The following is a 13,532-nucleotide window of genomic DNA, read 5'->3' on the forward strand; positions in this document are numbered from 1 at the left end:
GAATTGAATCAATTGATAATTCATTTCTCATTATAGGATTTGTTTAGTTGCTTATTTCTCCTCATTGTGGAGCCCTTTTTTTTTTTTTTTGAGTTGATAGGATTGAGCTTATTGATTATTTGGTTAATGAAATTTAGTTATTGATTATGGATTTATAAGTCATCTTAATGTAAATAAAAGGATAATTGTAATAAAAATAAAAATAAAAATGTATAAGTTTAATAATATCTCATTGTTACTTGTTATGGGAGAAGAAAAAAAAAACTAATGTTGTGATTAATGTGTACCCCTTCTACATTGAATTTTTGTCTCTGCCACTAATTTTAATATCATTTTAATTTAGTTTCAACTCAAACTATTGAATTATATATTTTGTTGACATGAATTGGGCATGAGAGAAAAAAGGAATAGAAATTTCAATAAGGACAATGGGTTGGCTGATTTGGGTTTTGAGAGTTATCCATTCACATGAAATAATCACGAATTAAGTGGGGTTTGATTTAAAAGAGATTAGATAGGATTTTGGCTACTTTAGAATAGCACTTAATATATGATAATGGTTAAGAACGAGTTGTCATAATAAAACGTGCTCATTACACAAAACTATAGTAGAAAAATCAAACCAAAAAAATATTAATAGGAAATTAGGAGGAGATTTCAAACAAGACAAAATTATTTAGATTATGAGAGCACTATCTAGATTTTAGGGATTAATATACTAAGGGTTAGTTTGACATACAGTTAAAAAGTCATAATTTTTCTAAATATTTTTTGTCTTTAATGATCTTTTTTCAAAATATGTCAAAATTTTTTACATTTCATATTTGTCTTGTATTGACAAATTTAAGAGTTTCTTTGCACAAACTTTCAAAATTTAATATGTCAAAAAAAATTTAAAACTTAGATGGCGAATTGATATGAAAGCTCTCTACCCAATATGCAATATGTCAAATCTATTAATCTATTATTTTTATAAAAAAAAAATAGAAAAAGAAAAAGAAAGAAAGAGAGAAAGAGAAGGCATGACATGACGTGGAACAACCACAATTTGTACCAAATTGTACTGTTAACTGCTTTTATTTGAAGACGAAAGTAAAAAAAAAATGCATCAAGAAATTTTCATGTGAAAATTGACGTAAGGGATGATGTAAAAAGTCATGTTAGCTTTTGGTACACCGGATAGACTTCAAACTTGATGCCAAAATAGCCAAAATAGTTGTTGGAGTGTCACATTATATTTGAAGTATTAGGTGAAGTTATGAAGGATCAAATAAAGGTGTTGTAAGAAGTTTTAAAAAAAAAAATTAATCCCAAAAAAGATTTTTTTTTTGAAATTTGAAGTTGAGTAGAATTTATAAATGTGAAGTTTTTTGAAATTTTTTTAACAAGTTCACTAAAAATAAAACAATAAATAAACAATAAATAAATAAATAACCAATAGCAAAGTTACTTAAAAAAAGACAACCCCAGACACCCATAAATACTCAGAATGATCCTTGGCAGGTTTGTCCGAGTTGGTGATGATTACAGCTGGAGTGGACTACTCAACATTTCTATTAAGCAAAAAATTGGTTTTGTTTTTACTATACAATTTGACTCTCAATATCACATAAATTTTTGTTATGTTAGTTGGACTTGTTCAAGATATGATGTATCTATTAATTACAGCATGTTATTTCAAGAGAAAAATTCTTTGATTTCAATTTTTGAATATCAGAAGTCCAATATAGACAAAGAACAATGGGGATTGTTTCCACGTATGCAAATTAGAGAATAAGATAGTTCAAGAAAGAAATTTTAAATTTAATTTGAATAGGTGAATGACCTAAATTTAATTTGTGTGAACATTTGAATTCATAGGGATTATGAGAGTTATCCATTCACATGGAAGAATCACAAATTAAGTGAGGTTTGATTCAAGAGAGATTGGACAGGATTTTGGCTACTTTAGGGTCCATTTGGCAAGGAAGGTTGGGACTAAAATAGTCATAAAAGACAAAATAGGTTATTTTAGTCACAATAAACAAAATATCACATCTAATCCATAATCATTACACTTTTTTATCACCAAAAAAAATAAAAAAGCTAAAAAGCTCTTCCCAAAATAGCCAAAAAAGTCAAAAAGTCAACCTACTTCCCAAACGGAGGCTTAGAATAGCACTTGTTGTACGACAATAGGTAAGAACAAGTTATGATAAAATACGTCTTGTTATAATAAAAAATACTCATTACACGAAAATTATAGTAGAAAAATCAAACAAAAAAAGTATTAATAGGAAATTAGGAGGAGATTTCAAACGAGACAAAATCATTTAAATTATGAGTGCACTATCAAGATTTTAGGGATTAATATACTAAGGGTTAGTTTGGCATACAGTTAAAAAATTCATATTTTTCCTTTTTTTTTTTTTTTTTTTTGTCTTTAATGATCTTTTTTTCAAAATATGTCAATTTTTTTTTACTTTTCACATTTGTCTTGTATAGACAAATCTAAGAGTTTCTTTCCTCAAACTTTCAAATTTTAGTATGTCAAATTTTTTTTAAGGTTTGGATGGCAAATTAACATAAAAGCTCTCTACCTAATATGTTAAATCTATTAATCTACTATTTAAAAAAACAAAAAACTTAAAAAAGAAAAAGAAATAGAAGGCATGACATGACATGACATGGAACAACCACAATTTGTACCAAATTGTACTGTTAGCTGCTTTTATTTGAAGACAAAAGAAAAAAAAAGAAAAAAGAAAAGAAAAATGATGCAGACCACTAATTAGTGGTTGCACTAGGGATGTGGCAGTGGGTCTCACCCACTGTCACATGTGTTTTGTGTCTTAGTTCTTGGTTTTTTTTTTTACTTGTCACATCATTAGTGGTGGTGTTAGTGGTATAAATTCAATAATCTGTAGCATTATTGCAAAGAAAATGCATCAAGAAATTTTCCATTCAAAATTGACGCAAGGGATGATGCTAAAAGCTATATTAGCTTTTGGTAGACTGGTTGAAGTTCAAACTTGTAAAATTTGATGTATATTATTGATTGATTGATAGATTGTTGTGTATATTACAAGTACAAGGATTCCTATTATATAGAAGAGGATTTTGGAGTAGGTGAGGAGTAGGTGGAGGGTAGGTGAAGGTAGTAGGTGAGGAGTAAATTCTAACAGCCCCCCGCAAACTCAAGGAGGATAGAAACTAACCAACTTGAGTTTGGAGAGAGGAACAAAACAAGAAAATACATAAAAATAAAAAATAAAAAAAAGATAGGAGACACTGTATGGTCGTGTCAGACCGTTGGTGAAGACACTGAAAGGTGGTGCCATAACGTGGTAGAGAACACTGGATGATGGGGTCATAACGTTGTAGAGGACACTGTATGGTGGTGTCATAACGTTGTAGAGGACACTGTATGGTGGTGTCATAACGTTGTAGAGGACACTGTATGGTGGTGTCATAACGTGGTAGAGGACACTGTAGGCTAACCGGAATCAATGTCGGGACAGTTTATAGGTCATGTTGGACCGTTGAAGATGCTAACCGGAATCAAATGTCGGGACAGTTTATAGGGTCATGTCGGACCGTTGAAGAAGTTGCACCCTCAAAAGGTGTGCCCAATTTTGTCAAAAGGCATGCCATCAAAAGGCGTGCCCAATTCATCAAAAGGTGTGCCGGACATGATGGCGAGGCACGTGGGCGCCTTGGCTTGCGTGCCCGTTTGTCGGCTGGTGGCAAGAGGCGCGCGATGCGCGTGGCTGCCTCGGCTATAAGATGGAGGCTGAAGCTGAGGCAGAGAAAAACTGCGAAAAACCTCTGAAAAAAAACTCTTCTTCGTTTTGCTGAGAGAGATAGTCTGTAACACTCGGTTGCCCAGAAAAATGGCCTCGTCCTCGTCTTCCCGTGGACTGCTCACCCTCTTTCCCGACCTCAACGAGTCAACAAGAGAGACAACTGGTGCGGTGGCACTGGAACCACAACCAAGCGCCCCGGAGTTTACTCCGTTGAACTTTCCGATGCGGTCTGTGGAGTAAAGAATGGCAGGGCAGTCGGATGTGGAGGCCAATCAATATACTTTGAAGGCATGTGTGGAAAGCATGACGGCGGTCACAAATTTGTCGAACCGGCTGCAGAGCAGGACAAATGAGGTGCAGTATTTAAACTCCCAGCTGGCTCTGCTCCAACGCATGTATAAGGATGCGCGAGCAGAGATAAGCGTGCTAAGGGCAGAAAACAAGGAGCTGAAGCGGAAGGCCACCGTGATGTTCCAATTTGGAGGGCCGCCATATGCGGCAGTGGAGGAGCAGGGAGTAAATGTGCTCGGTGGCGTGGGAAATCCGGAGGCAACACCGGCAAGGGCTGGCCAAGACGGAGGCAAGAAGAAGAGACCTGCAGCAGAGTAGAGAAGAAAAATCCCACTGTGGATATGTGTGGATGTGTTTTGTTGTATTTTTTTTTTTTTTTGTGTAAAAAATGTGATCGGGGTTGATCCCTGAGATGAAGAAAAGATGGTTTGGTGTGCAGGTCGTCTTCTTCTGCTTCGGTTTTTTTTTTTTTTTTTTAAATAAATAAATAAATAAAATAAAATAAAAGACAGAAAGTGGAGGGGGGTATTAAAAAAAAATGAAAGGGAAGTGTGTGGAAAGAAGAAAAAAGAAAAAGTATGGGGTGTATGCAAAAGTTGACAGCGGGAGAGTAGAATATTATAATAAACATATATATATATATATATATATATATATTAAAATAAAAAGAAAGTGGAAGATGGGTGTAAAAAATAAAAAAGAGGATGGGTGTGTGTGCAAAAGAGGATGGATGAGATGGCTGCCATGGAACCTTTCAAATCGTCCATCAAAAGCTGGAGGGAAAACATGAGGGTAATGATGAGACCACTTTGTAATAATAATAAAAAATGAGACCACTTGGGTGGGGGTATGCCTTTTTTTTTTTTTTTTTTTTTTTTAGTTGGTTTAGCTAAAACCAGATATAGCCCGCACACGAGCCAAAGACGTGGAATCAAAACCGTAAGTTGGATACACCTGTCACCATCCACAATAGCTCTACTTGATGCCAAAATAGTTGTTGGAGTGTCACATTAGATTTGAAGTATCAGATAGAGCTTTGAAGTATCGGATAAAGGTGTTGTAAGAAGTTTTAAAAAAAATAAATAAATAATCCCAAAAAGAGTTTTTTGAAATTTGAAATTGCGTAGAATTTATAAATTTGAAGTTTTTTGAAATTTTTTTAACAAGTTCACTAAAAACAAAACAAAAAACAAAATAAAAAATAAAAATAAATAAATACATAAATAAACAAAAAAAAAGAAAAAAAAACAATAGCAAAGTTACTAAAAAAAAAAAAAGGTTCTCTATGCGGCGGTGCTTGGGGAAAGGGAGGGGATTTCGGCCTCCGGCCACCTCTCTCTTCTCTCTCCCCCCTTTTATCTTTCAACTTCTGTCAAATAAGTTTTGGGAGATTTTCTTTCCAATCTCTCCCTCTTTGTGAGGCGTTTTTCTTCCCCTCACGGTGGAAGTGTGTTGGGTTCTCCTTCTCCATCCCGCCGATGTGGATTTGCTATAGATCTAGTTTGAGGTTAAGTTTTCTGGTCTTCTTTTTTGTTTTTCTTTGTATTTTGGTTTGGTTTGATTTTGGAATCCATCAATGCTTAATGTAACTTACCCACTTTGTGGTTGTATTCTATGATTTATTCTCGGTATGCTCTACGATTGATTGTTTGGCCTCTGCTTACAGTACGAGCACAAGCACAGGTTGTGTAGTTGGGTATCTTCATAGCTTTACTCCTGTGTGTTGTTTTTTTTCATCTTTCCTTTGATTGGTGTAAGTTTATCTCTTGGATGAATTCTTCTTTGTATGTGCTGTTTGGCTACATTAATGGAAATTTTTATTCTGATAAAAAAAAAATTACTAAAAAAAGACAACCCGAAACACCCATGAATACTCAAAATGTTCCTTGGCAGGTCTGAGGTCTGTCCAAGTTGGCGACGATTACAGCTGGAGTGGACTACTCTACATCTCTATTAAGCAAAAATTTGGTTTTGTTTTTACAATGCAATTTGACTCTCAATATCACATAAATTTTTATTATGCAAGTTAGACTCATTCAAGATATGATGTATTTATTAATTACACTATGTTATTTCAAGAGAAAAATCCTTTGATTTCAATTTTTGAATATCAGAAGTCCCATATAGACAATGAACAATGGGGGATTGTTTCTACGTATGCAAATTGAAGAATAAGATCAAATTAGAATAAGTCAAATGAAGTTCAAGAAAGAAATTTTAAATTTAATTTGAATAGGTGAATGACCTAAATTTAATTTGTGTGAACATTTGAATTCATAGGGATTATGACTATATCTATTTAAATGAGTTGCCTACTTACCTAAATTGAGAAACACGTTCAAATTGGAATAAAGTCAACTATAATTCAAGAAAGAAAATTTTGTTTTAATTTGAATGGATGATGACCCACGTTTAATTTGGGTGAACACTTGATTTCACACGGATAATTACTGTGCCCATTCAAATAAGTTGTCTACATATCTGAATCTAGGAATAAATCTGAAACATAATCAAGTCGACTATAATTCAACAAAGAAGATTTAGGTTTTAATTTGAGTGACTAACATTTGATTTTATTTTTGACAATGCAATAATTGTCAAAATGGATTTGTAATCAACGCAATCCACAATAAAATTTTCTTGTATAAGCCACAAAAATTGTGGCAATTAAATTTGGATTCTTAGTAGACTAGATTTAATTTAAGAGATGAATACAAATTTGATGAAATTAGGGGGACTTGCACGCCAGTCTTATAGACCACACTCAATACCCAACAAGTTTTATTTCAAATTAATAGGTCTACGTTTTCAAATTTATCCTCACAAACCAACCTATTAAACTACAATTTTCAACCCACACCGATTCTCATAAGGAACTCACTGCTTTTCCAAAAATTCTCAACGACAGAAAGAAGGAATTTCAAAATGACATAAAAACCTCACTCAAGATTTATTAGGGAATAACTCCAATCAATAGGATCGATTGGTAATTTTGCCATTAAATTGTGGGTCTGAATAAAGAAAAATTCTATTTTCACTCACCAAATTATCACTGTGTACATCTTTTCTCAATCTACACATTTAGTAATTTGATTTTTACTTCTTTATCTCAGTCCACACACTTCACATTCCAAATATACCCTCACCTTCTTTATGCACATCTTTTCTCTCTCACCTTTGTCTTGACTCTCTTCTAGAGAGAGAGAGAGAGAAACTAATATAGAGATATAGAGAGAGATAGGAACAAAAAGAAGGTAATAGATATATAGAGAGAGAAAGTGTAGATAGAGAGAAAGACTGTGGAGGGAACGATGAAACACATTTTCAAGAAGCTTCACATAGGGGGCAATCACGACCCTAATCGATCGAACGAAATTCCTTCGACTGTCTCCCCTACATGTGGCTCTGATCATCGCGTAGCTTCCTCCGGCCAATCGCCAATGAGTTCGTCGACCTCTTTTTCTCCTTCTACCGCCGTCGACCACTTCGACAGAATCGGCAGTCAATACTCAAGACTACTACTCGTCGTTGTCGGAGTATCAGGTTCAGCTAGCTCTAGTTCTGAGTGTTTCGCGGTGGGAATCTGGGGACGATCCCGAGAAAAATCAGATCCGAGCTGTGACATTGCTAAGCTTGGGCTGGCACTAGGGGTGTTCACAATCCGGATTGGTTCAGTTTTGAGAAAATCCAAGAACCGAACCAATCCTAACGGTTTTGTGATTTTGGCAACCAAACCAGACCATTACACTTATAAAACCGGACCAGAACCAAACCGAAATAACGGTTCAGTTTCAATTTGGTTCACGGTTCCAAAAATTTCTATTTACAAGAATAAATTGTTAATATTAGCAAAATAATTACTCAAACTAATTACATTTAACTCATGATAAAAACTAATAATATTAAGACATTACTCAACATTACATATCTATATCATCCTCATATCATTAAAATTACAAAAAATCAATTAATAAAAATAAAACTTGATATTAAATATATATATATATATATTTTTTAAAATTCGGTTCGGTTCGGTTCGGTTCGGTTCGAACCATGATTTTTTCATAAAATCCATTAACCGAACCGTTTTTACGGTTCTCAAATTTCTTAAACTGAAACCGAACCGGTTCTTAATAGAACCGAACCAAACCGTATGGTTTGGTCTGATTCAACCCGAATTACCGATTTGAACGGATTTTTGAACAGCCTTAGCTGGCACGAGAGTAATTCGATTCGAGAGAGGGATGAAGCTACTATGGATTTGTTGTTGCAGCTGTATTGGATGAGTTTGGTAGGGTTGAATTTTATGAAATTTTTAAGTGTTGCATAGTAGTGGGTGAGACATGTATGGAAAAATTGTGAGATGTGTGGGTGATATAGTAATTTTGTTAAAGGATAAAATTATGATTTTTGAAAAAATTCATTAAATGTATAAAGTAAGAAAACTTAATGTGTGAAAATAAAATTTCTCCTGAATAAAGCCTTGAGAGGCTAAGGGCTAGTTTGGCATGTACTAAATAAGTCAAAAAGTCACTATCTTATTTAAGTCACATCATCTTATTTAAATCACATCACCTCTCTAACACATCACATCAAACCCAATCCAAACCCAACTCAAACCCACCAATAAGTCAAAAAGTACACTTTTTTAGGACATCCCAAACCAACCCTAAGTATTTGGTCCACAATTAGATGGTAGTTTTCAAGACTTTCAATGCGGCCTTTAAAGCCATTGACCTGTATTTTTGTTGGGCCTTTTGAAAGGCTTCTAAAGGAGGAACTTTGGGCCTGTAAAGGCAAAGCAAGAAAAGTTTATTATTGAACCTCGTTTCATAGTGTGGCTGACCGGTAGGTCTCCTATATAAAATATAAAATTTATCCAATCAGAAAATAAAATATTTGTATCAATTAGTTTTATATATTTTTAATTATTATAAAAAAATCTTTTATTAAAAAGATTTAAATATGTTGTCACATCCCACATCTGTCAGACTTTCATTACATAGTCACCAGAGACTCACTGAAATATTTAACATCGCTAGGAAGTCATTGGAGTATTGTCGAAAATTAGCCGGAGTGTTATAAATATCATTGGAAGTTGCCAAAATATTTAGAACGTCGTTGGACGTCAAGAATATCGCCAGAGACTCATCGGAATGTTCAGAATATTACCAAAAAAAAATGGAGAAATTAGAGCGAAAAATCATAGCAAAATTGTGCTAAATAAACTGAAAGGAAAAAAGAAAAAAAAGAGAGTAACAAATGGAGAAAAAATATAAGTTATTTTTCAATTTTTGTATGCTTTAAACAAATAATCTTCTATATTGATCAAACTGAAAAGCATGCTTTGAAATTGTAAAATTTTTACAATTTCAATGCATAATTCTATTAAGCATTTCTACTAATTAATCAAACTGAAAAACATGTTACTAAATTGTAAAATTTTACACTTTAAATAATGTTATGAAACTACACAAATTTTACAGTTTTAAAGTATGATTCATTTTAACATCTAAAAAATTCAAATTAGAAAAATTTATAATTTTCACCGCCTGTAACTAAACTTGAAGAAAAAAATTGTATAGAACTTGAAAATTTTCTCCATTAAAATAGGAAAGGAGAAGTGTGTAGCAGAAAAAAAGAAGAAAAATTGAAAGATTGACTGAAAGAGATAGATATAGAGAGAAGATTGTACTCTAATAACTATTTTTAATTTAGATATAGTTGGATTTGATGTAGATCTATGCATCTCTTTCATTGAAAACTTATCTTTTTTGTCGTCAGTGAGGGCGAAATAAGGAATTGGTGTTTAGTAGTTGCAGGTGAACCCCCAATCGATGATGGTCGCCGGTGACTGTATATTAGAAAGAGAAAGAGAATAAAGAAGGCAAACAGGACTTTTGACTTTACACAAAAAATTATGAGACTAAGAGGTTGCTTGAGATGATCTATATGAGTGTATTTTTTGACTTTTTAGCTAAAAAAGTAGAGAGAAAAAAGATGTATGTTTAGGATAATTTTTTGACTTTTTATGAAAAAATGTGTAATAAAATATTGTATCAAATATCAAAATTACTCTTGTACCATTCCGGACACACACTGTGTGCATTTAGTGCATTTCAAATTTTTTTTGACTTTGAGAATTCGTGGCTTACATTTAGCCACGTCAGTGGATTTGGTAAAATGTAGATGGAAGGTACATATGACAACACTGACATACACTTTTGGCTATTAAATTTAAAAGGGCAAATTTGTAATTTTATCCTCTGTCTGCTCAGCATTTTTTTTCCCACCTAAACATGTGAACAGTGTTAGTTTTTTTACTTTTTTAATGACTTTTTAACTTTTTTAAGAGATGCCAAACATCCACTAAATAGAATACACATCTTTCAAAGAACACATTCGAATAATTTGTCCTTTAAATGTTTGGGTTTTGGCAGGCCCAAATTAAAGGAGTTGTACGGGCTGTCAACTTAGAGGCATTAATGGACTAAAATCTGGGCTTGTTTGAAGCTAAATTTATGTGCCACAAATTTAAAGCCCTTTAAAATGGCAATTTCAAGAACTTTGCGGGCTGTTCAAATTTTATAGGCCTTCAGCACACTTTTGAGTTCTGTTTGGGCCATGAGTGCTGCCACTGTGAGCTAGGGCAATGCAAATAAATTGCAAATCAAACTGCACAGTTTGATTTAATTTTTTCAATAATACTGTTTAGTTTTGGTTCTTAAAATAGGTGATGGTTCAATCTGTAATTTTATAATTAAAAATAAATAAATAAAAAGTAAACATGATTATTATATCGTTATTAAAATTACATTAAGATATCTTTAATTATTAGTGAATCTCATCTTACTTTCCTCAATTAAATATTTACATTTTGACTCCATCAAGTATAAATCCACACAAATTTGTCCTTTAAGGAAGCATAAAAGTGTATTTTTTATTTTTTATAAGGATAAATTACACCAACCTCTCTTAAGGTTTGAAAAAAAAAAAAATACAATAAACCCCACAAATTTGACATTAATACACTAGGTTCTTTTAAGATTTTATTTTATATAACACTTGGTCTCATTTGCATCAAAAATTTGTTAGTCGTATGAATAGAAAAAAAAATATTTTTTTCATTTCTTTTATATTAAAATATATATTTTACTTTATGTAGTTTTGTGTATTCATATCATTTACATTAATTTTGATATTTTTAATCTTACTAAATGGGAGGTCAAGAAAATTATAAAATTAACTATATTTTTTTTTTCAAATCTTAAGAAAGACTAATATAGTTATTTTATATTTTTAATGATTGTGAAAGTTAAAATGTATAAATTCATAAATAACGAGAATAATATGAAAATTGTCAATAGTTTAAGGACCTAACCTAAAAACTTTCTTTTAAGGTCATTTTGGACATTTCCTCACAAAGACAACATATATACCAAACCCTAATCCCACATCACTCTCTCCCTCAGAAAACCCTAGCCTTCCCTTCTTCCTCTATCTTCCCTCCCCATAAAAACCCTAGCCTCCTCTCTCTCTCTCTCTCTCTCTGCTCCAGCCATGGGTCGCGTTCGTACCAAGACCGTGAAGAAATCATCGAGGCAAGTGATCGAACGCTACTACTCGAAGATGACACTTGATTTCCACACCAACAAGAAGATCTTGGAAGAAGTTGCGATCATACCCTCCAAGCGCCTCCGCAACAAGATTGCCGGCTTCTCCACCCACCTCATGAAGCGGATCCAGAAGGGTCCAGTTCGTGGGATCTCCCTCAAGCTCCAGGAGGAGGAGAGAGAGCGTCGCATGGACTTCGTCCCTGACGAATCCGCCATCAAAACTGACCACATCGAGGTCGATAAGGAGACAATCGACCTCCTTGCTTCCCTTGGAATGAGTGAAATGCCTGGTGTTGTGCTTAAGGAAGAGATCGGGGTCTCTGCGCCGGCGATTCCGCCGTATGGTGGTGGCCGTGGCGGTGGGTTCGGTGGCGGTGCTGGAAGGAGGTACTGATGAGGCTGAATGGTAATGGGTTCTGCTTAGTTTGGGGTTTTTTGATGTTGTCAGTAATGGGTATTGCTTAGTTTTGGTTTAAGATGTGGAGTTTATTGCTATTTGGTTTAATTTTCATAATGTTTGGAACAATTTTGATGTTAAGCACATTTTGTTTTGGATTAAAAATGGAGTTTTTATAGCTTTATTTGGTTCTTTATCCATTTGAAAATGGAGATTATGTCTTGATATTAATTGTTGGTAATGGGTTGTACTTAGTTTGGGCTGTTTTTTATGTTATCAGTAATGGGTACTGCTTAGTTTTGGTTTAAAATGTGGAGTTTATTAGTATTGTGGTTTAATTTTTATAACTTTGGAACAATTTTGATGTTTAAGCACATTTTGTTTTGGGTTAAAAATGGAGTTTTTGTAGCTTTATTTGGATCATTATCCAATTGAAAATGGAGATTATGTCTTGATATTAATTGTTGGCTATTTTTTTGGGTGAATAATTGTTGGCTATTGATCTTGCGGTAGTTTGAGCTTTATCAAGCAATATTTATGTTGTTAATGTTGGGCATTCAATAGTTTGCTTCAAGGATCAAGAATATAGATGGACCATAGGATTATTTAAATTACTTTTGTGGTATAGTTGATGAGAGGTTCAGGTGTTTGTGGGTTGCTCAGATAATACAATAGATGTATGTATTAGTGATTCTGGTAATACTATTTTAGAACCAATTTTGAGCAACTATTTTTTTTTTTCAATTTTATCTGCATATTGTTATGTAATGGTTTAATTTTGACTTTCTTTAGACAGATTAGATGTTTGTCATGTACCATCTTTCTTTAGAATGGATACTGCTGTGTAGCTAAATGTTTTTTCCATGGTTTGATTTTTAGAAAGTTTGATGCTGGTACCAAGGGGAAGATTTGAGGACATTTTTTGGCTTGTTTTTGTGAGTTTAGTCTTGAGAGATGGAGGTCATATTTGAAAGTTTAATTTTATTATGTATTAGATTATGGTATTATCATTCTGGGTTATATTGTATGTTTTGATTTAGGGAGGTTATAGTGTATTTGAAATTATGTTGATGTTTTCACTGCTAGTTGTTAGTTTCTTGCCGAAAAACAGAGATTATGAATTTGATTTTTGAGCCACTGTAATGTGGTTTTTGAATGGCATTTTCTATCATCATCTATGGCTCTGTGAGCATTGAATTTTCAGCCTACTACTACAAATGAGCTCTTAAGTTGGGTACCCAATACCACCTGCACTCAAGGTTTGGTGGTGAAATTGCTTGATGCTATAGTTATTAAGCCTGGAGGCTTTTAGTCCGTTTTGATGTGTCATTCATTCTTGCCTTCTGGTTCGATTATATTCTGAGTTGAAAATTCATTGATCAATTCTTGTTATCATTTTTTGTAACAGTAAATGGGATTATTGCATTTCATGTTTAATTGAAT

General features: G+C 33.3%; 1 protein-coding gene and 1 long non-coding RNA gene across 2 annotated transcripts; both read left to right on the plus strand.

Annotated features, from left to right (window-relative positions):
* The first annotated feature begins 5,191 nt into the window (after positions 1 to 5,191).
* LOC145822503 (uncharacterized) lies at positions 5,192 to 6,176 on the plus strand. The gene is made up of 2 exons (XR_014363825.1): positions 5,192 to 5,583; positions 5,970 to 6,176. It is a non-coding gene; the product is annotated as an uncharacterized LOC145822503 (long non-coding RNA).
* Positions 6,177 to 11,503: 5,327 nt separating this feature from the next.
* On the plus strand, positions 11,504 to 12,399 carry LOC114269949 (small ribosomal subunit protein eS17). Its single transcript, XM_028211329.2, has one exon. The coding sequence runs from the start codon at positions 11,637 to 11,639 to the stop codon at positions 12,084 to 12,086; it is 450 nt and encodes a 149-aa protein (XP_028067130.1). The 5' UTR covers positions 11,504 to 11,636; the 3' UTR covers positions 12,087 to 12,399.
* The last annotated feature ends 1,133 nt before the right edge of the window (positions 12,400 to 13,532 follow it).

The sequence above is a fragment of the Camellia sinensis genome, chromosome 3 (assembly GCF_055761805.1).
Source record: "Camellia sinensis isolate YWXY chromosome 3, ASM5576180v1, whole genome shotgun sequence".
Taxonomy (NCBI): domain Eukaryota; kingdom Viridiplantae; phylum Streptophyta; class Magnoliopsida; order Ericales; family Theaceae; genus Camellia; species Camellia sinensis.